This window comes from Hippocampus guttulatus, chromosome 11 (assembly GCF_054856545.1).
Source record: "Hippocampus guttulatus isolate MCC_2025c chromosome 11, RoL_Hgut_1.0, whole genome shotgun sequence".
NCBI lineage: Eukaryota > Metazoa > Chordata > Actinopteri > Syngnathiformes > Syngnathidae > Hippocampus > Hippocampus guttulatus.
The window spans coordinates 17,632,838-17,654,321 of record NC_141271.1 but is presented as its reverse complement, the minus strand read 5'-3'; the positions used below and the strand labels follow the sequence as shown (position 1 = coordinate 17,654,321).

The 21,484-nt window shown below is 43.2% G+C and overlaps 3 protein-coding genes across 4 annotated transcripts; all 3 read left to right on the top strand.

The window, feature by feature from the left end:
• On the top strand, positions 1-13,233 carry col28a2a (collagen, type XXVIII, alpha 2a). The gene is made up of 34 exons (XM_086123674.1): positions 1-124; positions 1,006-1,580; positions 2,359-2,379; positions 2,493-2,552; positions 3,827-3,880; positions 4,877-4,921; positions 5,007-5,033; positions 5,121-5,165; positions 5,253-5,297; positions 5,585-5,638; positions 6,810-6,878; positions 6,984-7,052; positions 7,154-7,222; positions 7,822-7,890; positions 8,161-8,229; positions 8,323-8,391; positions 8,495-8,563; positions 8,684-8,755; positions 8,837-8,905; positions 8,985-9,056; positions 9,166-9,234; positions 9,365-9,433; positions 9,514-9,582; positions 9,665-9,733; positions 9,820-9,888; positions 10,121-10,189; positions 10,278-10,346; positions 10,440-10,520; positions 10,660-10,695; positions 10,777-10,813; positions 11,135-11,692; positions 11,870-12,156; positions 12,236-12,482; positions 12,575-13,233. Exons 1-34 carry the CDS (start codon positions 1-3, stop codon positions 12,781-12,783), a joined length of 3,684 nt encoding a protein of 1,227 aa, XP_085979800.1. The 3' UTR covers positions 12,784-13,233.
• A 646-nt stretch (positions 13,234-13,879) lies between these two features.
• Positions 13,880-17,748, top strand: bbs5 (Bardet-Biedl syndrome 5). The gene is made up of 12 exons (XM_086123006.1): positions 13,880-14,058; positions 14,229-14,311; positions 14,404-14,469; positions 14,668-14,717; positions 14,812-14,939; positions 15,039-15,174; positions 15,415-15,510; positions 15,800-15,862; positions 15,941-16,075; positions 16,511-16,594; positions 16,936-16,959; positions 17,060-17,748. Exons 1-12 carry the CDS (start codon positions 13,997-13,999, stop codon positions 17,159-17,161), a joined length of 1,029 nt encoding a protein of 342 aa, XP_085979132.1. The 5' UTR covers positions 13,880-13,996; the 3' UTR covers positions 17,162-17,748.
• Positions 17,749-17,886: 138 nt separating this feature from the next.
• klhl41a (kelch-like family member 41a) lies at positions 17,887-21,446 on the top strand. 2 transcript variants are annotated; one of them, XM_086123003.1, is made up of 7 exons: positions 17,887-18,375; positions 18,458-19,344; positions 20,041-20,198; positions 20,276-20,383; positions 20,471-20,656; positions 20,782-20,928; positions 21,017-21,446. In XM_086123003.1, the coding sequence occupies exons 2-7, from the start codon at positions 18,514-18,516 to the stop codon at positions 21,126-21,128; spliced, it is 1,542 nt and encodes a 513-aa protein (XP_085979129.1). In that variant the 5' UTR covers positions 17,887-18,375; positions 18,458-18,513; the 3' UTR covers positions 21,129-21,446. The 2 variants fall into 2 exon arrangements, with proteins under 2 accessions (XP_085979129.1, XP_085979128.1); XM_086123002.1 differs by having other exon boundaries at positions 17,887-19,344.
• Positions 21,447-21,484: the final 38 nt, after the last annotated feature.

The window sequence follows — 21,484 nt, the reverse complement described above, 5'->3', positions numbered from 1 at the left end:
ATGTTCCTCTCTTTGGAATCAGTGCTGTTGTGTCTGGCTTGTGTCTGGGCTCAAGATTTGCATGATGACAGAAGAGCCAAATCTCGGACCAAAACAATGGCTGCGAATATTTATGATGGGCAAGGTAAGCAAAATAAATGTGTCGACCATTAAAAAAATGTTCTTAATTCTTCTGCCTGTCGTGATATGTCACTGCACTGATTAAATAATAATTTTGGTGAGAATGAATGAGCGCCTTTGCTGATCTCTGACAGCCAGAGTAGATAATAGAATGCTACATTTATGCGGTCGGATTTGCTTCAGTCACTATTTGGATGCATTTTATTTGTCAGAGTAGTTTCGAAGTGACATATTTTTAACTTTCACTTGATTATTTTGTGAAGAACAAATACTACGTTTACTCCATTAAATTGATTTACGGTACATTGCACATAGTACTTTTATTTTATTCTTTCCATAATTGCTTGTGTGGTCTGTTGGTTGAAAATGGTTTCAGCTGACAAGACTTTCATCATGTGCTGTTTCTTGCTCATGGCACACTAATAGTTATAGAGATTCACTGGTGTAAGGAACGGCGGCCCGGTGGCCCGGTGGTTAGCGCATCGACCTCATAGTGCAGACGTACCGGGTTCAAATCCAGCTCTGGCCTCCCTTTGTGGAGTTTGCATGTTCTCCCCGGGCCTGTGTGGGTTTTCTCCGGGTACTCCGGTTTCCTCCCACATTCCAAAAACATGCATGGCAGGCTGATTGAACACTCAAAATTGTCCCTCAGTGTGTGAGCGCAGATGATTCTTCGTCTCTATGTGCCCTGCGATTGGCTGGCAACCAGTTCAGGGTGTCCCCCGCCTACTGCCCCAAGACAGCTGGGATAGGCTCCAGCACCCACCGCGACCCTTGTGAGGATAAGCGGATCGCAGAATGGATGGATGGTTTAAGGAACCTAATTTGGTCACATAACTATGAGTCAAAAGTGTTTAAACAGACCCTTCTTATTTCTTCATGCAGCCATCATAGATGAGGACTGTAGCTTGGAGCTCGCCTTTCTCTTGGATAGCTCAGAGAGTGCCAAAGACAACCACGAGCAGGAGAAGCGGTTTACGATGAACTTGGTGGATCGACTTAAAGGCTTGAAACTGGCGACAGGGCGCAGCTTGAGTCTGAGGGTGGCCCTGCTCCAGTACAGCAGTACCGTCATCACAGAGCAAAGATTTAATGACTGGAGAGGCACGGAGAACTTCAAGAACCGCATCGCTCCCATCGTTTACATCGGCCATGGCACCTACACCACCTACGCCATCACCAACATGACCAAGATCTACCAAGAGGAGTCCAGTCCGGGCAGCATTAAAGTAGCTGTACTCCTCACCGATGGCTCCTCGCACCCGAGGAACCCGGATATTTTCTCTGCAGTTGCTGAGGTCAAGAACCAGGGTGTGAAGTTCTTCACTCTGGGCATTACCAGGACGGCCAACGAGCCCTCCAATGTGGCTCAGCTGCGCCTCCTCGCCAGCTCTCCCACTTCCGACTTCCTCCACAATTTGCAGGACAAAGGCATTGTTGAAAAAATGGCTACAAAGATTGTGAGTATCCGGCGTTGTCTCTGAAGGCAATTATTTACTCACAGGAGGCTTGCATATTTACTGGACGGACAGAAAAACAAATGAAAGAATAATGACTGCGATTTTAAGGTTCTTTTTTCCGTTTTATAAATAGTTTCACATTTTCATGCTCTTCTAGTGTCTAGCCATCCATTTTCCAATCCACTTATCCTCACTAGGGTCGCGGGGGGTGCTGGAGCCTATCCCAGCTGTCTTCGGGCAGTAGGTGGGGGACACGCTGAACTGGTTGCCAAACAATCGCAGGGCACACATAGACAAACAATCATTCGCGCTCATAATCACACCCAAGCCCCCTTTTAGAATTTTCCATTAGCCTGCCATGCATGTTTTTGGAATGTGGGAGGAAATAGGGGTACCCGGATAAAACCCACGCAGGCACAGGGAAACTCTGCAAACTCCACACAGGAAGCACAGAGCCAGAATCTAACCCTGCGCCTCTATACTGTGAGGTAGATGTGTTAACCAGTCGACCACCGTCCTGCCTCTAATAATGTCTAATATTTTATATTTTAAGATACATTTCGCGTTTTTTTTTAAATTCAAGTGACAGCCACAAATCACTTTCTTACTACATATTTTTTTTTCATTTATTGTTTGTTTGTTTAAACCAGTCTGATGTATGCTGCTTTTGCTAAATTTCAGCAAGAGAAATAATTCCGTTACCGTTATCTTAATACAGGTAACCATATTTGAACATGAATAAGAATGCAATTTTAATGATGTTTGCTTTTATTCGCAGACTGACCTCGCTGATGAAGGAGTAAGTATTGCTTCACCTGGAAACAACATACACTTACTCATTGAAATTTGGCCGAATCATAAATACGACACTGATTCAAAAGCTAACATGACGTATCTCCTCTTTTTTCTCAGTGCCCTCTGGCTCAGAACTGTGCCTGCGAGAAAGGCGAGAGGGGCCTCGGTGGGCCTGCGGTGAGTAGCAACTTCTTTTCAAGTGTCAGAAGTCGACATGCCTCCAAGACAGTTCCCCCCCCCCCCCCCCAATCTCTTGTGTGAATGTCAATTGCACACATTCAAACAATCATGTTAAATGCTCCCTTTGTCTAACTTGTACGCGTTTTTCAAAAGCGACATATGCCTCCTTTCACTTCATCAGATCCATCTGCACAGTTTAATGAAATACAATGGAGGCAGTGTATCACAAATCCTGCCTTGAAAGATAAAAATGCTGAATTTTGATTGATACTGTCGGAAGGAGGATTATATTTTGATCAGCATATTTTACTCATGAGAGGGGCAAAACATTAGAAACACCTCTCTGCATCATCGACGACAGGTCCAAACAACTGTAATTTACCACCATAATAATGACAAAAAGTAAAACATCAACAACAAACATCAGAACTAGGCATTATCGTCATTAAAATACCCGAGAAGATAAAAGTAGGGTTGGTTTGTAAAAATAACCCCCCCCCTGCCCCTTCACGTTTGCAATTGAAAATTAACATGCCATTATTTTTTCATAGTCTTCTTCCCACAAACACAAGCAATAAATGTGTGTGTGTGTGTGTGTGTATGTGTGTGTGCATATACACATGTAAATATGTCAAACTGAAATTAAACCGTTTTTTGGTCACTCGAATGAGGCATTTTTTTTTTCATGCCCATACCTGTATCCTTGACATCAGCATGTGGAATCCTATGCAGTAACAGTTTCCTTTGTGCATGATCGCACTGGATTTTCTCAACCCTGCACTTGCGCACGTACATGGAGATGCTTATGCAAACTCGCTGGCAAAGACTCACCGGCTGCTGACAGACAGTTGCCCGACCATTAACCAGGTGCATTCTCCAGAGAGAGATTCTTGAAATTCTTCCGTTCAGACAAGGCTGCTCTCATAATTGCTCTTATTGGTTTAATGGTCACGAACCAACAAATGTCTGGGGGATAGCAACTGTCATGCATCCAGGTGCGTTTCGACTCATTGACCCCCACCCCCAGAGGGCGAGACCACTCATGCCCTATTTATGCTCCAGACGTCATCTCGAAGTGACTCATGGTGTCATGCATAAGTGCAGGTACTCAAACAGCATTACATTGATCTCCCCCCCCCCCCCCACTTGTCTGTCTTGGTGTCTCAGCCTGCCTAAAAGTGTATTTTTTTTTCTTTACATGGCTAGAAGGGAATTTATTACAATCAAGCGAGCTGCCAAATGCCAAAGTGTGATTCTGTTTCCTTCTTCAGGGGAAGAAAGGTCGTCCAGGAGAAGATGGAGCCCCCGGGCTAAAAGGACAAAAGGTGTGCGCCTCCACACACGCATGGCTTGACCCTCTTCACTGACAAGCATTAAAAAAGTTATTTATACCTTTTTAAAGGTTGCACACCTGAGATCCATTTTCCAGTTTGAAACAAGTTATTTCCTCAACACTGGGAAATGGGTCTGAAAATATTTCCCAAATTACAGAGGACAATTATTCCAGTATATACTGTGTTCTCCAGGTTTCAGAATATTAGGTACCCGTATACACTTTTTTCAAACACTGCTGTCCTAACAGAGGAAAAATTAAGCCAAGCAGAGTCATTTGGACAAACTTTCTGTCTTTTCAAAACCTGCATCCAATCACGTTCTGGCTTAACCTAACAATAGAGGTCATGCTGTTTGATTCATTTACTCTAAAATGACAAAATCTGTCTAAGCACAATCGTATTTTATAAGTTGCACGAGTCAAAAAATGTATCACGAAGAAGGAAAAAACATGGGTATGTCATTCTGGAGTGTAGGTGGCATTTTGGGGGGCAATTTAACAAAACTGAAACCACTGAAGAGTAGAGCTCGGACTGGCAAGCAAAATCCCCGTTCCCTAATCATGTTGACTGCAGCGAACAAGTTCTGGATGGATGTGAAACGTCTGCTTTTAACTATGGAAACAGTTTTTCTTTTTAATTTAAAATGGCTTACCTTAACTAGAATCTCACGTCGCATTGCGGCCAATGGTAGAATCCTGGTTGGTTATTGCGTCAAGATTCTAGTGAAGGTAAGCCATTTTAAAATCAAAAGAAAAACGTTTCCATACTTAGAAGGGGACGTTTCGATATCCAATCGGAACTCGTGAACCGCGGTCAACACGATTAGGGAACAGGAAATTTTGAGCTCAGATTCTAATAGATACAAGCTCACCTGTGTATAGGTTGCAGAACCAGCCAAAATCTGGGAAAAAAGGGTGAGTTATAGTAAAAAAAAAAAAATACAATATTCTACTGATATAATGACTTGATATCATGGTGACATTACAGGGTGAAGCTGGAATAAGTGGTATACCCGGGCGAGACGGCGCCGAGGTAACTGTACCACACATTTGATTAACATCTGTCCAGTTTTAGTGTACCTGACACTTTCATAGCTAATAATCAAATCTATTTACAGGGAAAATCGGGTTACAAAGGAGAACAGGCAAGTGATGGGGATAACAGATGACCGATCGTTTTCGAAAACGCAGTTCAAGTCGGCATGGGCATGAACTTGGCAATCTATCCCCAGGGTGAACGGGGAGAGTGCGGCACTCCGGGAATCAAAGGAGACAGGGTACGACAACATGAATAAAAGATTACAATTTATACATTTTAATTTGCAATATTTATGTGTCTTTTGTCATCATGTGACCTGTTGCAGGGTCCTGAGGGTTTGATTGGTGGAAGAGGACTTAGAGGACTGCAGGTTGGTAAATACTGACGAGCAAGTCATCATATATGATAATAGTCTTGTAAAGATGATTTTTTTCTTCTATTGAATCAGTATGAAGAACAAGTAGGAAATGTAAATAATATTTTTCATTCAAGACAATGCATAGATCAACAATTCTATAACTATGTAAGGATATTACATCAACTATTATCTGTTGACTTTTAACCCGCTTCTCAAACATGTCAACCTTCCCTCTCATTCAAACATACCAAATCAGATGCACACACTTTTGTTTTTAACTGGATGTTATTTGTGTCCAGGGGCTACCAGGACCACATGGAGACATTGGGCCAGAGGGCCCGCAGGGAAAGCAGGTTAGCATCTTTCCTTTTTATTATTATTATTTTTTTAAGCACACCTTCTGCTACCTCGCAATTTCCTTGATCATCACTTTTCACAACAGGCTGAAATTTCACCACCACTGTGTGTTAATGTGCACCACAGGAAGATGATTGCCCCAGAAAAGACCCCTTAGCAAGCATTTGTTGACGTTCCCCTTTATTATTATAATCGTGAAAGAATGAACCATCAGAAAGGAATCGCTCATCTTGGATTGTATCCAGCTTTTAAAATCTAAACTCAGGAAGTGCCAACAGCAGTGTCTATTTTGTGTATAACATGCAGTAACCGACTTCAGGATATGTTCTCATGTGAGGACATGTGTACAGCATTTCCACAGGCGTAAATCATGCTACTGAGTACTGATGTAGTTTGGGTTGGATAGACAGCGGGGCCTTGAGAGCCACCTGACTGATGAATTTTTCAAGGGATGAGCTGTTTGGACAATTTTTGCTTTGACACACAAAAATTTGACGTACACTGTAAGGTGACAATGAATTTAAGTGATTTCACAGCAAAGAGCAGATTGGCAGAGAGTGAACAATTCTTCAAAAGAAGAGGCTTCAAGATGCTTAATACCCCTTCCAGTTGAAGTGTGCTGTCAGAGTAAAACAAACTTAAGAAAATTACATGTTGTTTATTTAAAACAAGGCACACTCACATGCATATATTCTTTATCCTCAATAAAAATCAACTATATCACTGCATTTTACTGAGTAACTTCTAGTAGTTGTGAAACCCTTCTTCGTTTATGTCTGCGGGACGGTGTTATACTGCCCCTCGATGGCCAAGTCGCTCACAGCGGGAGGTGCCGCAATGAATTAATCATGAAGCACAAAATTGTGTAATTATTAACAATGGGTTGGATCGCAAGTGTCACATATTGGCCGGGTAGCGATCCGGCACAATTACGATGTAGAATGTAATCCAACTACAAAAGAGCTTCTATAGTCTCTAAAACATGCCACAGGGTGAAATTTAATGTCTGTGCAAAATGCATGTGCAGCAATACCGGTCGTTGTTTTTTTTGTTGTCCAATGTTGCAGATGTCAGCAGCATTTTATCTTTTTATGCACTGACAGACCTTTTCTGTCTTGCGAGGAGACGACTGATAACCCGACTGATAACCCGATATTTTGATGACAGGGGGAACGTGGACCACCCGGCCCTCCAGGTATTCAGGGAGAAACTGGCATTGGGATGCCTGGACCAAAAGTATGCAAAAAGACTTATCTTTTGCCTAATTCTTTTTTTTTTTCCAACTGTGTCTCATTTGCATTTGCGTGTGTGTTAATACATCCTGTTACCTAACTTTTCTAGGGTGACATGGGATTCCAGGGGCGCCCAGGTCCTCCTGGTCCTGCAGGCATTGGTGCACACGGTCCACCAGTAAGTTCTTCTCTTGAATGAATTGTCCATTTATATTATTGTCACAGCAAATGTTTTAAACCAACGCTCGATAGCCAATATAAGCAATGTTTTTTTCACAGGGACCTCAAGGGCCACAAGGTGTTCAAGGGGAAAAGGGACCAACCGGTGAGGGCCTTCCTGGCCCAAAGGTACGGTATTATTACGTTTCGAAGATATGCTGAAGTATCTCGAGATTTGCTGAGATGCGATATCTCGCATCTGCCGTGAATGGTACAAACTCAGTATTCAGCAACTGTGTTTTTTTTTTCTTTATTCAGATTTATTTGCTGTAGGTATTGACAAACCTGTGTGAAATAACACTTGAAATGTCCTCAGGCGAGTACACATCTGTTTGACCAAAGCCAAACTTCCTGGGCTGGGTGTTACTGGTATAAATACCTCTTCTGCAGAGCTAACAATCCGCTAATGAGCCACCCACGCATCCAAATGCACTAAATTGCATTTCATTACACAAACTCCAAGCGGTCTATTCTTTCGGTCTACATTTTAAAAGGTATTGGAAAAAGCCCACTGGAGGGGAATCATCTCGACAGGAGATGGTATGAAAGGAAAAAGAAATACTAACTTCCATTCCTTTCAGGTTGGATCATCTGAATGAAGTGGCTAACAGGAGCCAACACGCTCCTCTTCTTAAGTGTCTCACCGAACAACAATACAAACTTGGCAAGGACCCAATAAACATCAAGTGGTTCTGATGTAACTAACACCGCATGATTTTGCTCCGTAGGGGGATCGAGGGCTCCCGGGACCGAGGGGATCAAGAGGACAACAGGGTGCAGGAATTAAAGGAGAACGGGCAAGTCAATTGTAATTATTGGATCATTCTGTGAAGAATTTTATTGATGAGTCTCTAAATTAAGACATTTCGGGAATAATGGGAAAAAAAGTATTTGGGCGGACATCTTGGATTTTGGGGCCACCATCTTGGGATTTTGCGTGGCCAGCGGTATTTTTTTAAAGAGTGACATTTGAAAAGTATCTGATCCAAACGTCATGCTTGTTTCACTATTTGAGGGGTTCTTTCACTTATCTGCTCCATTCTATGACTTTGGTACTTTCCTTTCAGGGTGAACTGGGGCCTCCAGGTCCCCCAGGGCCCACTGGGCTGACAGGAGTGGGCATACAGGGAGAAAAGGTCAGCAAACCAATTTAAATTTTGGTCACTTCACATCCTAACACGTGCACTTAAGAGTTGGGATTACTGAAATGAACCTTGATGACTGTCCAGGGAGTTGAGGGTCCAAGGGGCCCACCGGGAGTAAGAGGGATTCCGGGAGAGGGTTTGCCTGGACCAAAGGTTTGTGGAAACAGCTCTCGAAAATATAAATGTCCAAATACATCAACGATAAATACATCCTTTGTATCATTTTTGAGTACCAACTTTCTGTTTCTTTCTCGAGGGGGATCAAGGCTTACCTGGAGAGCAGGGATCGCCAGGAGAGAGAGGTATCGGTGAAGCTGGTCCAAAGGTGAGACAACTCCTCTTTCAATATCTTCTTGCTAATGAATAGACGATGATATTATTTAGCTGCACGTATCAATGTGATGCATCCATCTATTATCGAATGATTTCTTTGTAATGACATAAGGGAGAACCCGGATCTGCTGGCTTAGGTGGCTTGCCTGGTCTTCCAGGAGAGGACGGGGCACCGGGGCAGAAGGTACGGAACGTTACACCGACTCTGGTTTTAACCAAACTACCGAAAAAGTCTCTGCATCTGATCTACTCTTCCCACTTATAGGGGGAGCCCGGGTTGCCCGGTTCAAGAGGTTCTGAGGGACTACCGGGAATTGGCACTCAAGGAGAGAAGGTTTGTATTTTGGTTTTGGTACTTAGGATGTTAAATCTCAGCACAGAAGAGTAACACAATGTGTGGTACTCCTTCAAAGGGGGACCAGGGTTTGAGGGGCATCCGTGGTTTACATGGACCTCCTGGAATCTCAGGACCCTCTGGTCCAAAGGTATGGAATCAATGTATCATGAATTAAATGTTTAATATGAAAAAGCTTATGGCAGAATAATGCAAACTACTTCAAAATACAAATGAGCTCATGTCCAAATACTTGCTAGGGTGAACGTGGGGTTCCAGGAAACCAAGGCATTCCGGGGCAGCCAGGACGATCCATAACTGGTCCAAAGGTGAATAACTAATTGTTTATTCATCAATCTGTCCTGGACACACCTTGAAGCGCCGGTTGTTCGCTCTTCAAATGCAGTGAAATACATCACTATGGTAATCGTCACTATGGTTTCAATTTCTTGTCCTCAGGGGGATCTAGGTCCTACTGGTCCCCCTGGACCGATTGGGGAAACAGGCCTCGGACTTCCAGGTCCAAAGGTATTTGTGTTTTACGAAATGAATGAAACACATCAGCATTGTGTTCCTCATATCATCTCAACTGGGTTTTGTTCCATCAGGGAGATCGAGGTAATACCGGTCCACATGGTCCACCTGGTCCAAAAGGCGAAGGCAGCCCAGGACCTTTGGTTTGTAAAACCACCGACTGGGACGTTGACACTTTTAGCCGGCCTTTGATATCGCTAACAAGAAGACATATTTCTTTTCAAGGGCCCCCCAGGATTTCCAGGTTTACCAGGAGAGCCAGGCCCAGAAGGAATAGGAATTCCCGGACCAAAGGTTTCACTTTATACTTTGACCATTTGACATGGTTCCAGGTTATGTTTGAAGGATGACTTCAAATTAGTTTGTCGTGTCTATTCCAGGGTGACATTGGCTTTCGAGGATTGCCAGGTTTGCCCGGCCCACCTGGAGAAGGAATACAAGGACCTCCAGTGAGACCATCACTAGATTATTTCAAGCATATTTCTGTCAAACTGTGCGATTTGCTTAAAGTTTACACACTGAAAATATGATTTTAAAGGACATTTCATTACCAATTCTGAACAAAGATTGTTATGATGTGCTTGTTTTTTGGCAATTTCTTTGGCAATGGCCATTTCTGGTCTGGATAAACGCTGGAACCTGAATTATTGATCATGTTTTTTTTTTTTAATGTGTTCCAAGGGTAATGTTGGCAGGGCAGGACCTCCTGGTCCAAATGGACCACCGGGAGAGGGTATTCAAGGACCAAAGGTAAACATCACCACCAGTTCGCATCCCACTTACTTTTAGGACTTAGGACTCACTATATCTGAACGTTTATCGACTAATCTAACTTCAGGGGGACCCCGGATCCCAAGGGATGACTGGGCCAAGAGGGCCGAGAGGAGATGGTTTTCCTGGAGCTAAAGTAAGTGTCTTCATTTATTTATTTTTGACCGTTGCATATATCATCTCCTCGATGGGACCGGATGATCTGATGAAATATCCTTTGTCGATACAGGGTGACCGTGGGTCTCAGGGTGAGAGGGGAATGAAAGGTGCCAAGGGAGATTTGGGAGATCCAGGACTTCCTGGTGAAGCAGTATGTAAAAATAGACTTTGCTCAGCATACGATATCCAATAGATAGATGTGAATAATACATTTTTAAAACTAGATAACTGTGATGTTTTACTGAAGTTGCTGAAGCAATTAAAACTCTTGACGCTTCATCAAATAACAGGGAAAAACAGGAACAAAAGGAGACGCGGGCCTTACAGTAAGTTCATTTGCATCTGTCTCCGATTGCTCGGACAAACTTTACAGGTTTGGTTCTAATAAAGTTGGTTTTGTTTTTCAGAGAGAGGACATTATTAAGCTGATTAAAGAAATCTGTGGTAAGTGTGAGTCAAATGAATGTGTCTGTATTAGGAATACTGCAAATATATAAATATGACTCCTCTCAAAATTATACATTTGATAAGTCCAAGACCTATGGAAGAACAGTGAAAATACAGTCAACACATATTTCATTCAGATTAAATACTTGTCAAATTTTTGGGCAAACTAACTTCACTGGATACTACTGTACTGTATATGATTGTATCATGTAGATACCATGACTCTGATTTCAGAATCACATACTGTTGAGCTCTTCTGGCGTTGCATGCAACGTGCGAGTGATTATCAAAGTGGAAACTGTGTTTTGCCGTTGTCAGGATGCGGCGTCAAGTGCAAAGAAAGGCCGATGGAACTCGTCTTCGTGATCGACAGCTCCGAGAGCGTCGGCCCCGACAACTTTGAAATCATCAAAGATTTTGTCACCAGGCTGGTGGACCGGACCACCGTGGGACGCAATGCCACGAGAATCGGCCTTGTCCTCTACAGCCTGGACGTCCATTTGGAGTTCAACTTGGTCCGCTACATGAACAAACAAGATGTGAAGCAGGCCATCCGAAAGATGCCTTACATGGGCGAGGGCACCTATACTGGCACCGCCATCAGAAAGGCCACCCAGGAGGCTTTCTACAGCGCCCGGCCCGGTGTCAGGAAGGTCGCCATCGTCATCACTGATGGTCAGGCGGACAAGCGAGAGCCTGTTAAACTCGATATCGCCGTGAGAGAGGCCCATGCTGCAAATATCGAGATGTATGCTCTGGGCATCGTCAATTCTTCGGATCCGACGCAGGCGGAATTTCTGAGAGAACTCAACCTCATTGCCTCTGACCCTGATAGCGAACACATGTACCTTATTGATGACTTCAACACTCTGCCAGGTGATAATCGAATGCGGTAAAAATTGTTCTGAAAAGGCATTTTAATCAATTCACTCGGGACGACAACAACAATCTAAACAGCCCTAGCATGAATCGCGAAAATCCGCATGACACTCTCCCTCAAAGTTTTATAATTTCCTTGAGATCTCAACTCATTTCGACATGTTGTGCTTTCAGCACTAGAGTCCAAACTCATCAGCCAGTTCTGCGAGGATGAAAACGGTGCCGTCATCTACAATCGCATCGCAAACGGGCACTGGAACGGCAACAACGGAGTCGGCATTCATGGAAATAACGGATACGGCCAGAATTCTAATGGATTCAACGATGGCTATGGAACAACCAAGAATGAGGTAAACGGGAACGGTTACCAAGAGGAAGTCACAAATGTGAGACGTGCCAACAGCCACGGCCGTGGAGACACTTTCACGCTGCCCATCAGTGCTGATCCACTTCCTATTCAGGTCATTTGCCAGAATTATTTACAAATACTGATGTCAGATACAAAGTAAATACTGAAATAGTTTTGGGGGTCTCGCTCAGGTTGAAGAAGACGAGGACGGTGAAGATTTAGACTTGAGGGCCCACGTGAGGGCCAGTGGCAGCGTGGTTGTAGTGAACAAAACATTAAGTTTGCCACGTGTAAAGGAAAGCGCTGTCTCCAAAGAAGCAGTCTTATCATCAAAATCTTCATCCTCCTCCTCCTCCTCTTCATCAACCTCCACTGCAGGATCTTCATCCTCAAAATCGAATCAGCTGCAGCCAGTGGTGAGTCCGGTCCTGCCTGAAGGTGAGTACTGACTGAAATTAATCTCACTTCATTTATTTTGCATTTCTTTTCATCACAAGGATTGGTTTTGTTTTTGTTTTTTTCTCCTTCAGAAGTTGCACTTCGTGATCCCCGCTGTAACCTCGGCTTGGACCAAGGCACCTGCAGAGCGTACAACATCCGCTGGTATTATGATAAACAGGCTAATTCTTGCGCACAGTTCTGGTACGGCGGCTGCGCTGGGAATGACAATCGATTTGAAACCGAAGATGAATGCAGGAAGACTTGTGTTATATTGAAGACAGGTATTCAAGTTTTTTAACACCATGTCGATTTGCGAAACAATTTATGTTCCTTGACTAATTAATTGTCATAGTGTGTTAATTCCAGCATAATAAAAGAGAAGGAAGAAAAGTACACATTTTATAATACAATCTATCTGTGGTGACTTTTTTTTTTTGCATCAAAGTAATGTGGCGAGATCACTGATTAAACCCAAAAAACGAATGGAATTCACCGCCACTGTGACATTGTCCAACATCTAAGAGATGCTAAACAGCTTTTTCTAAATCTCTGAGCCATTTGCTTTACTTTGAAATCGATGCCGCCAGGCAAATTATTTCAATGTCTGCTGTCAAGGTGTAATTGGCAGCTGCAATACAGGGACACTTATTTTTTAAGCTACATGAGCAGAAGTCAGCGTATGGAAGTTGTCATTAATGTCTTCCTCCATGAAATGTGTCACAAGTTGCGCTGTGTGTGACTGAGTAAATGTTTTTGTGTGTGTATGTATGTGTGTGTGTTTTTTTATTAATAAAATAATAAAACTGTTGTTTGTTTGCTTGTTTTTGTCCACGGTTCCTGTGTCAGCCTGAAGCTCTTTTTGTTTTAAGATAGCCGCTTAAAACAAAATAATCATCACAAAGTCAAAAGCTAAAAATGGATTTTTTGATCTGTACATATGATACAGTACAGTGGTGCCTTGAGATATGAGTGACCTGACATTAAATTTTTGTGTTCAATAGCTCTATAACAAGCTGCAGATAGATATAATCCTGTGTAGCAAACAAAACTACTTGTATGTGTGTGAGTTTTGAAACGGAGTCAACTCCTCTATCTTATCATATGGGGTTCCACAGAGTTCAATTTTAGGACCGCTGCTCTTCACTTTGTATTCTCCGCAATAATAATAATAATGGAAGGGGTATGTTTGGGATCTGTAAAATGCCTACATACATTTGAAACAAATTTTCTGTGAAAACAGTGGAGAGTTTTTAATCTATGTTTATCTGTGTAGTATATGGTTCCAAAATACAGTAATTTAATAAATTCAAAATGGGAAAAAAATATGGCCTCTCAATATCTGTTGTCGAACTAAAATAATTTGTCCCTTCTTACTCTCCGTCTGTTGCCTTGGAGACTGTAGCTCGGCAGAAGCTTCTCAAATTAGCAAATCTCCTACTTAGCCAGTAACCACTCGTTTTATCATCGATGATAATAACAAAACGAAAGGCTCGTCTGACCACTTTTCAAACATGGCATCCGTTTTAGATGCTCTTTGGGAGGACAGAGATGTTCGTTTCGACATAACCGCACAGTAAGTTACATTTACTTATTAGCTTTGCTCGTTTACTTAGCCAAGATGCTTATCTGACGGCGGCCTTGCTTGTCGACATCGATTTATTTATCCATTTATTTCCCTCAATAGTCTTGCTTGCTGAGTGCACATAATAAATAAACGAAATGTCACTTACATTTTTCCTACAGGCAGATGAAAACTCGGCCTGGTGAAGTGCTGATAGACTGCTTGGACTCCATCGAAGACACGAAAGGAAATAACGGAGATCGAGGTACCTTTGTGATGAAACCGAGGAGAAATTGTGTTTGGGTGGTCACGAATTATCTACATGACATTTATCTAAAGACAGGTTTTTTTCCGTAGGACGACTCTTGGTGACAAACCTGAGAATTATTTGGCATTCTTTGGCCTTGCCCAGAGTGAATTTGTGTGAGTAATTAAATACCCGAAGAAACAAATTGTTTTTTTTAAACCTGTTTTGTTTGTTTTAGTTCATGTCAACTGACAAGAAAGCACTCATTTTTACAAAAAAAGAGTATTCCATAAGAGACTGAAAGACTGACTCACTTACCTGAGTGGTCACATCTAAAAAATTCCAACAATAGCCAGAGTGATTTTGTTTTTCAGCTGTGGGATACAACTCCATCATTAACATCACAACAAGAACAGCAAACTCTGTAAGTACACCACGGTCATAAATAATTTAGAAATAATATTTGAATGAAGATGGATAATGATGCAAAGTCATGACCTTCACTGATTTCCCTCCAGAAACTTCGAGGCCAAACCGAGGCCCTCTACATCCTGACCAAGTCTAACAACACAAGATTTGAGTTCATCTTCACCAACCTGGTTCCAGGAAGTCCCCGCCTCTTTACATCCGTCATTGCTGTGCACAGGTATCAAAGCAAGGGAAATTCTCAACACAGTTGTACTAAATACTGTGCCGCAGTTATGATTTGGTGTGGGGTTTTTCTTTTTTTTTTTTTTTTACATAGGGCCTACGAGACGTCTAAAATGTACCGAGACCTGAAACTGCGAGCGGCACTTATTCAAAATAAAAACCTGCGACTTTTACCTCGGGAGCAAGTCTATGACAAAATCAATGGCGTCTGGAATTTATCCAGTGATCAGGTACGTGTTTTCATACTGAAATATGTCTGACTGTACAATGTTATTCTCTTTGTAACCTTTGCCAGTGCATTGACCGCACAGTTTTGTTGTGCTCATGGACTGCGCTGACTGACATGAGAGTAAATGACATCAAATATAGTGTGACTTGAATTCCACTACCTGCCGTGAGAACAGAGGGATACTTTTGCTTCAAATGTATGTTTATTTATTTATTTATTTTTAATGATATGTACCTTCTAGGGGAACCTGGGAACCTTCTTTGTCACCAATGTGCGGATTGTATGGCACGCCAATATGAATGAGAGCTTCAATGTCAGCATCCCTTACCTCCAGATTGTATGTATATTAGGCTCAATTTAACCACTAGCATTTTCGTCTCATCATATACTGTATGATCCCTGATTGAATTCATTTGTAGGGAGTATTGTGAGACCTATTTGATTTTCATCGAAATTAATACAAATGGCATCATTCTAACGGCATCAGATCTTGTGAAACATTCATGATAATCAAAAAAGATAGCAGGTTTTAAAAGTCACATAGCATTTTATTCATGTCACATATTCTCTCGAAATTTATGTAATGCTGTTTCATGTGTGTATTTCTATATCTGTCTCTCCAAAAGTGGTCTATCAGAATAAGAGATTCCAAGTTTGGCTTGGCTTTGGTGATCGAGAGTTCCCGCCAGGTAAATTTCTGATACTTTAAAGTCACATTTATTTTTTTATATATTTGTAAATGACAAATATCTACCGGGTTTTTGTAGAGTGGCGGCTACGTGCTGGGGTTCAAGATTGACCCTGTGGATAAGCTTCAAGATGCTCTGAAAGAAATCAACTCGCTGCATAAGGTCTACTCGGCCAACCCCATCTTTGGGGTGGACTACGAAATGGAAGAAAAGGTACGCCGACATACAAGTGCGCATCTCAGTAAATTAGAATATCATCGGGGGAAGTAGTTTCAGTGGTTCGGTTAAAAAAGTGAAACTCAGATACACCAGATAGAGAATACAAATCTGTATTTGTTTTAAATAAGTTTGATCATTAGAACTTGGGGCTGAAGAAAACCCAATTTTCCCCATATCAAGAGATCAGAATATTAGACTTGACAAATATGTCCTACATTAAAAATAAATAAATAAAGAAAACTAAACTAAAACTAAAACGTTTTGGGAAAATAATAGAAATTAACAAACATCTAAAATCGGATTAATACTAACTTAATTTTTAAAACAAAATTCAAACCAAAATAAAAGCCAACTATAATGTAGAACTCCCAAAGTATTCTCAACCCCGGCTTGTTGTCACGGTGATGTTTGTCCTACCAATACTTGTAGCCGCTGCCACTGGAAGAAGTGACGCAGGAGCAGCCATCCGATGACGTGGAAATCGAGCCGGACGACCAGACGGATGCTTTCACTGTGAGTGGCTGCGTTTGTCTTCGTCACTCTCAGCACGCCTGCTGGGGGGGCGGGGGGGTGTCTCTGTAGTTTTGTTTTCCAGCTTCCAAGAATAGCCGCTGACTACTACATGCAACTTCATGAACACACACAAATGTATTCTAAAAGAATAAAGTTAAAACACAAAAAGACTGTAGGTCCATAATGTGGCAGGCAGGAGGCCACACTTTTTAATCTAAAAACCGAGCTCGTGAATTTATAGCCAATTTATAAACTCTGAATATAAGTATCCTTCCCTCCAGCTATATTTCTTACGTTTTTTGTTTTGTTTTGTTGTCGTCTCAATTGTTGTTTGCCCACAGGCATACTTCGCCGATTGCAACAAGGTAATGTCCCACTCTGCATTTCACTTGAGTCTTCAATGAATGATCCCTCGTAGGTACTCGATGGCAAAAATGTTTGATCACATGTTTCTGTTTCCTCAAGCAACAAGACCGCGAGCCCGTTTTTTCGGAGGAGCTTGGCCTCGCCATTGAGAAACTGAGAGATGGATTTACGCTTCAAGGACTGTGGGAAGTCATGAGCTGAAATATTCCATTATTTACGTATCATGTCGATGTACATATTGGGATAACAGAAACCAGATTTGATAGTTCTTACCGGTAATTTATGCAAAAGATATTTATTGTGCACATACTGTAGGTCTGTATTATGTGCATTTTTTTTTGTTTAAAAGCATATACAAATCCTATACGGTTCGTCTATCTATACTACACATAGTTTTGTACCTAATGGACTATTTGTATATAACGGGAACAGTGTCTAAACACAGCACTCGAGTATTTAAATAATGCAGAAAGAGTCCAAAGTGTCATCGCCTGTACAGTAGCAGCAGCTGTTCACTCAGTGTGGCTACATGCTAATACTGGTCAGCGCAGTCATTGATTTATGGCTTCATGTCGCTAGAATTCCAAACATGTGAGCAATAAGTACTAAAACGAACGTGACGAAAGTATTTTTTTTTGATCCATTGACTTTCTTGTAAACGTTACCCTACGTTTACCACAAAGTGGGGTCAGAGGTGGCAAAAGTACTTTCACTCGGTAAACCCTAGTAAAGGAGAAGTACGGCTACTTGTGTGTAAAAAAATAAAATAAAATTCTGAATTCACTTTACCTTAAAGCTCTCTGATTCATGACCCTTCATGCCTCTCAGTCCCCATGATCTCAACCAATCAAGATATCAACTTGAAAAGACTATCTAACCCTTTTATGCACCCTGTAACCTGGTAACATGATAAAGCTGTCCACTGTAGTAACCGCTGTGCCCGAAAGGGTTAAGTATAGACTGAAAAAGCTACATAAGTACAGCAATTAGGTATTATTACTTCTCAGCTCTGGCGGAGGTAGAGATAAAGCTCATGGGTTATTTTTATGTAAAGGCCACTAACAATGCTGTTACGACTCACCAGGGTGACGAGGCTCCGCAGTTGTTTTTACTGCATGACAGCTGTGTGTGGGCTCCGATAGGGCCAAGCTGAATTCCTCCTGGATGGGGCGCCGGGCTAAATTTAGAGGAGCTCGGTTATATCCGCTGTCGCCTCAGATGTGAGCACCTTCAAACTCTGCTCTTTCACCGCAGTCGGTCAGTCGTCTCCACACTGGTGCGCTTCCCATCCGTTCGCGACCACGATGGACCCTCGAGGGTTGAAGGAAGATCTGCGCCTCTTTCAGAGCACCTTACTTCAGGACGGACTCAAAGAGCTCCTGAATGAAAATAAGTTGGTGGACTGCGTCCTGAAGGTAGGCGACAGGAGCATCCCCTGCCATCGGCTCATCCTGGCCGCATGCAGCCCTTACTTCCGGGAGCTTTACTTCTCTGAAGATGGCACCGAAGTGGACAAGAAGGAGGTGGTTTTGGAGGATCTTGACCCCGCTGTTATGGAAGCGATTGTGAACTACATGTACTCGGCAGAGATTGACATCAATGATGACAACGTGCAGGACGTCATGGCGGTTGCCGGTCGCTTCCAGATCCCTTCAGTGTTCACGGTGTGCGTGAACTTTCTCCAGCAGAAGCTAACCATGAAGAACTGCCTTGCAATTTACCGGCTGGGGCTGGTGCTCAACTGCCCCAGACTGGCGATAGCGGCTCGAGATTACATCGCCGATCGGTTTGTGACCGTTGCCAAGGACGAGGACTTTTTGGAACTCGCTCCTCCTGAACTCTTCGCTCTGATTGGAGCAGACGCCCTGAATGTGGAGAAGGAAGAGGTGGTCTTTGAGACCCTCATGAGGTGGATCAGGAAAGACAAGGAGAATCGAATGAAGTCCTTACGGGAAGCCTTCGAATGCATCCGTTTCCGGTTACTCCCAGAGAAGTACTTCAAGGAAAAGGTAGAAAAGGACGACCTCATCAAGAGCGATCCGGAGCTTGCCCAAAAAATCAAAGAGATCAGGGAAGCGTTTGCGGGGAAGTTACCCGATAGGAAAAAGGACGATGCCGAAGGCGAGGAGGCCAAGTTGCCCGGCTACCTGAATGATACGCGCAGATACGGCATGTTCGCTAAAGACTTGGTGCTGATGATCAACGACACAGCTGCGGTGGCCTACGACGGCCAGGAAAACGAATGCTTTTTGGCCGCCATGACTGAGCAAATCCCCCGAAACCACGTCAGTCTGGTGTCAAAGAAGAACAACCTCTACGTGTTGGGGGGACTCTTTGTCGACGAAGACAACAAAGACAACCCGCTGCAGTGTTATTTCTACCAGGTAAGATTTTAAATCTTAGCTCTGGTCAGGTTTAAGGTTTCAAATCTTGGCTCCGGCCTCTCTCTGTGTTTTTAAAAAGCTACCGGTATGTCCGAAAAATTCAAGGACTGCTGTCACAAAAGACGCATTTCAAATCTACAAGTTTCCTGCTTCAAAGTACTTCACCTTCCCAGCCTTCTATGCCACGCCTTTATGCACTCCTAGAAAGATTTTTCCAGAATCCTCCACAGGTCCATAGTCTTGAACCCCCTTGAACATGGGAACGAGGAAGAAACCCCACAGAACCAGCTTGGGGCGAGCAGGTTGGTTGCTCCGATAAGTACTGTAGATGTTCTTCTCGGCCAGGAACTGTCAGAGGCTCGGGTCATCATGAGGTGGGGTTGCTATGAAGCAGAACAAAATACCAGTCGTGGACCCTTCCGGATGTCCTTCAATGGAACTTTTCCTCCTTTCCACAGAGTCCTTGAATCCGGGTCACTGCACCAGTTTTGTTTCCTCAGTTCTTGTGTTAAGCTTGCGTAAACGCTTAGAATGAGTTTGATTTTGTATTAAGGCTAGCTTGTATCTCGGGTTTGAGATGTACGTATCTTTTGTGACACACCTCCTATCTCTGCCCTTTGACTGACCGGTGACCAATCCGGTGTGTACCCACCTCTTGCCAGAGGTCAGCTTTTTTTTCTTAAAATGTCTTTCCAGATGGACAGTCTTGGTGGAGGTTGGATTGCGTTACCCCCCATGCCGTCCCCCAGGTGCTTGTTCGCCATGGGGGAGACGGACAATCTCATCTTCGCTTTGGCGGGAAAAGACTTGGAGAGCAACGAATCCCACGACACCGTTATGTGCTATGACACAGAGTAAGTGCTGCTATGTCTGTCAAGCCTTCGGATGGCTTTGCTTTTATTTCATTCTTTCTTCAATCTGGCATTTCTAGAAAGGTGAAGTGGAGCGAAACAAAAAAGTTGCCCCTGAGGATTCACGGACACAGTGTGGTCTCTGAGAACGGGCTGGTTTATTGTATTGGTGGGAAGACAGATGATAAGTAAGTTGAATTTATTATTATTTTTCCACACCTTCAGATTTTATATTTGTCATCTGACTTGCTGTCCAACGTCATATTTTAACCCAGCAAGCCCACCAATAAGATGTTCGCATACAACCACAAGCGGTCCGAGTGGAAAGATGTGGCTTCCATGAAGACGCCGCGATCCATGTTCGGTGCGGTCATCCACAAAGGGAGGATCATCGTGGCTGGAGGTGTCAACGAAGAAGGCCTCACCGCTGCCTGTGAAGCGTACGACTTTTCAACCAACAAGTACGTGGATTACGCGCACAGACTGTAGTCAGTCCGTTAATCTTGTGTCAAACCGCCATTTTAGTTCAGAATTTCCATTATTCGTCCATTTTCTCTCGCCACCTTGATGTGTGCACGTCTTGCAGGTGGTCCCCATTCACAGACTTTCCCCAGGAGAGGAGTTCGATCAACCTGGTCAGCTGCGGAGGACTCTTATACGCCATCGGCGGCTTCGCTATGGTGCAGAATGACAACAAGGAGTGCGAGCCCGTTGAAGTTGTGGACATCTGGCAGTACGTGATTTGATGCGTGCGGTTGTACGTCACAGTACGTAGCGTTCTATCTTAGTCCGCGAGTGAGAATGTGCTCGCTCTCTTCCAGGTACGAAGATGACAAGAAGGAGTGGACGGGGATGATCCGAGAGATGCGTTACGCGGCTGGGGCCTCCTGTGCGTCCATGCGGCTCAATGCGGCCCGCATGGCCAAACTCTAACGGCTCGGGAATAGATTTGAATTCATACTCAAGGTGACGTGACATTAATAACATCACGGATTTTGTTTTGACACTTGAGTGGCCATTCTAAGTGAATGATCATCACGAGTCATTTTAGTTTTCACCATTGATGTGACCCAGAACCTGTACACCATTTTTTTTTTTAATTCAAGTAAGAATAAACAACTTAAAGAATGTAAGAGAACCCGTGTGCGTGACCAATCACACAGCTAGTGTTAAATGGGAGTCAGCGCACACATCTACCACCATTTAAAGTGCCTCTGATGACCCCCCCCCAAATAAATCTTAGATGTTCCAGTAGGCTTTTCCTGTCATTTGCTTTCTAGCAGAAGCCT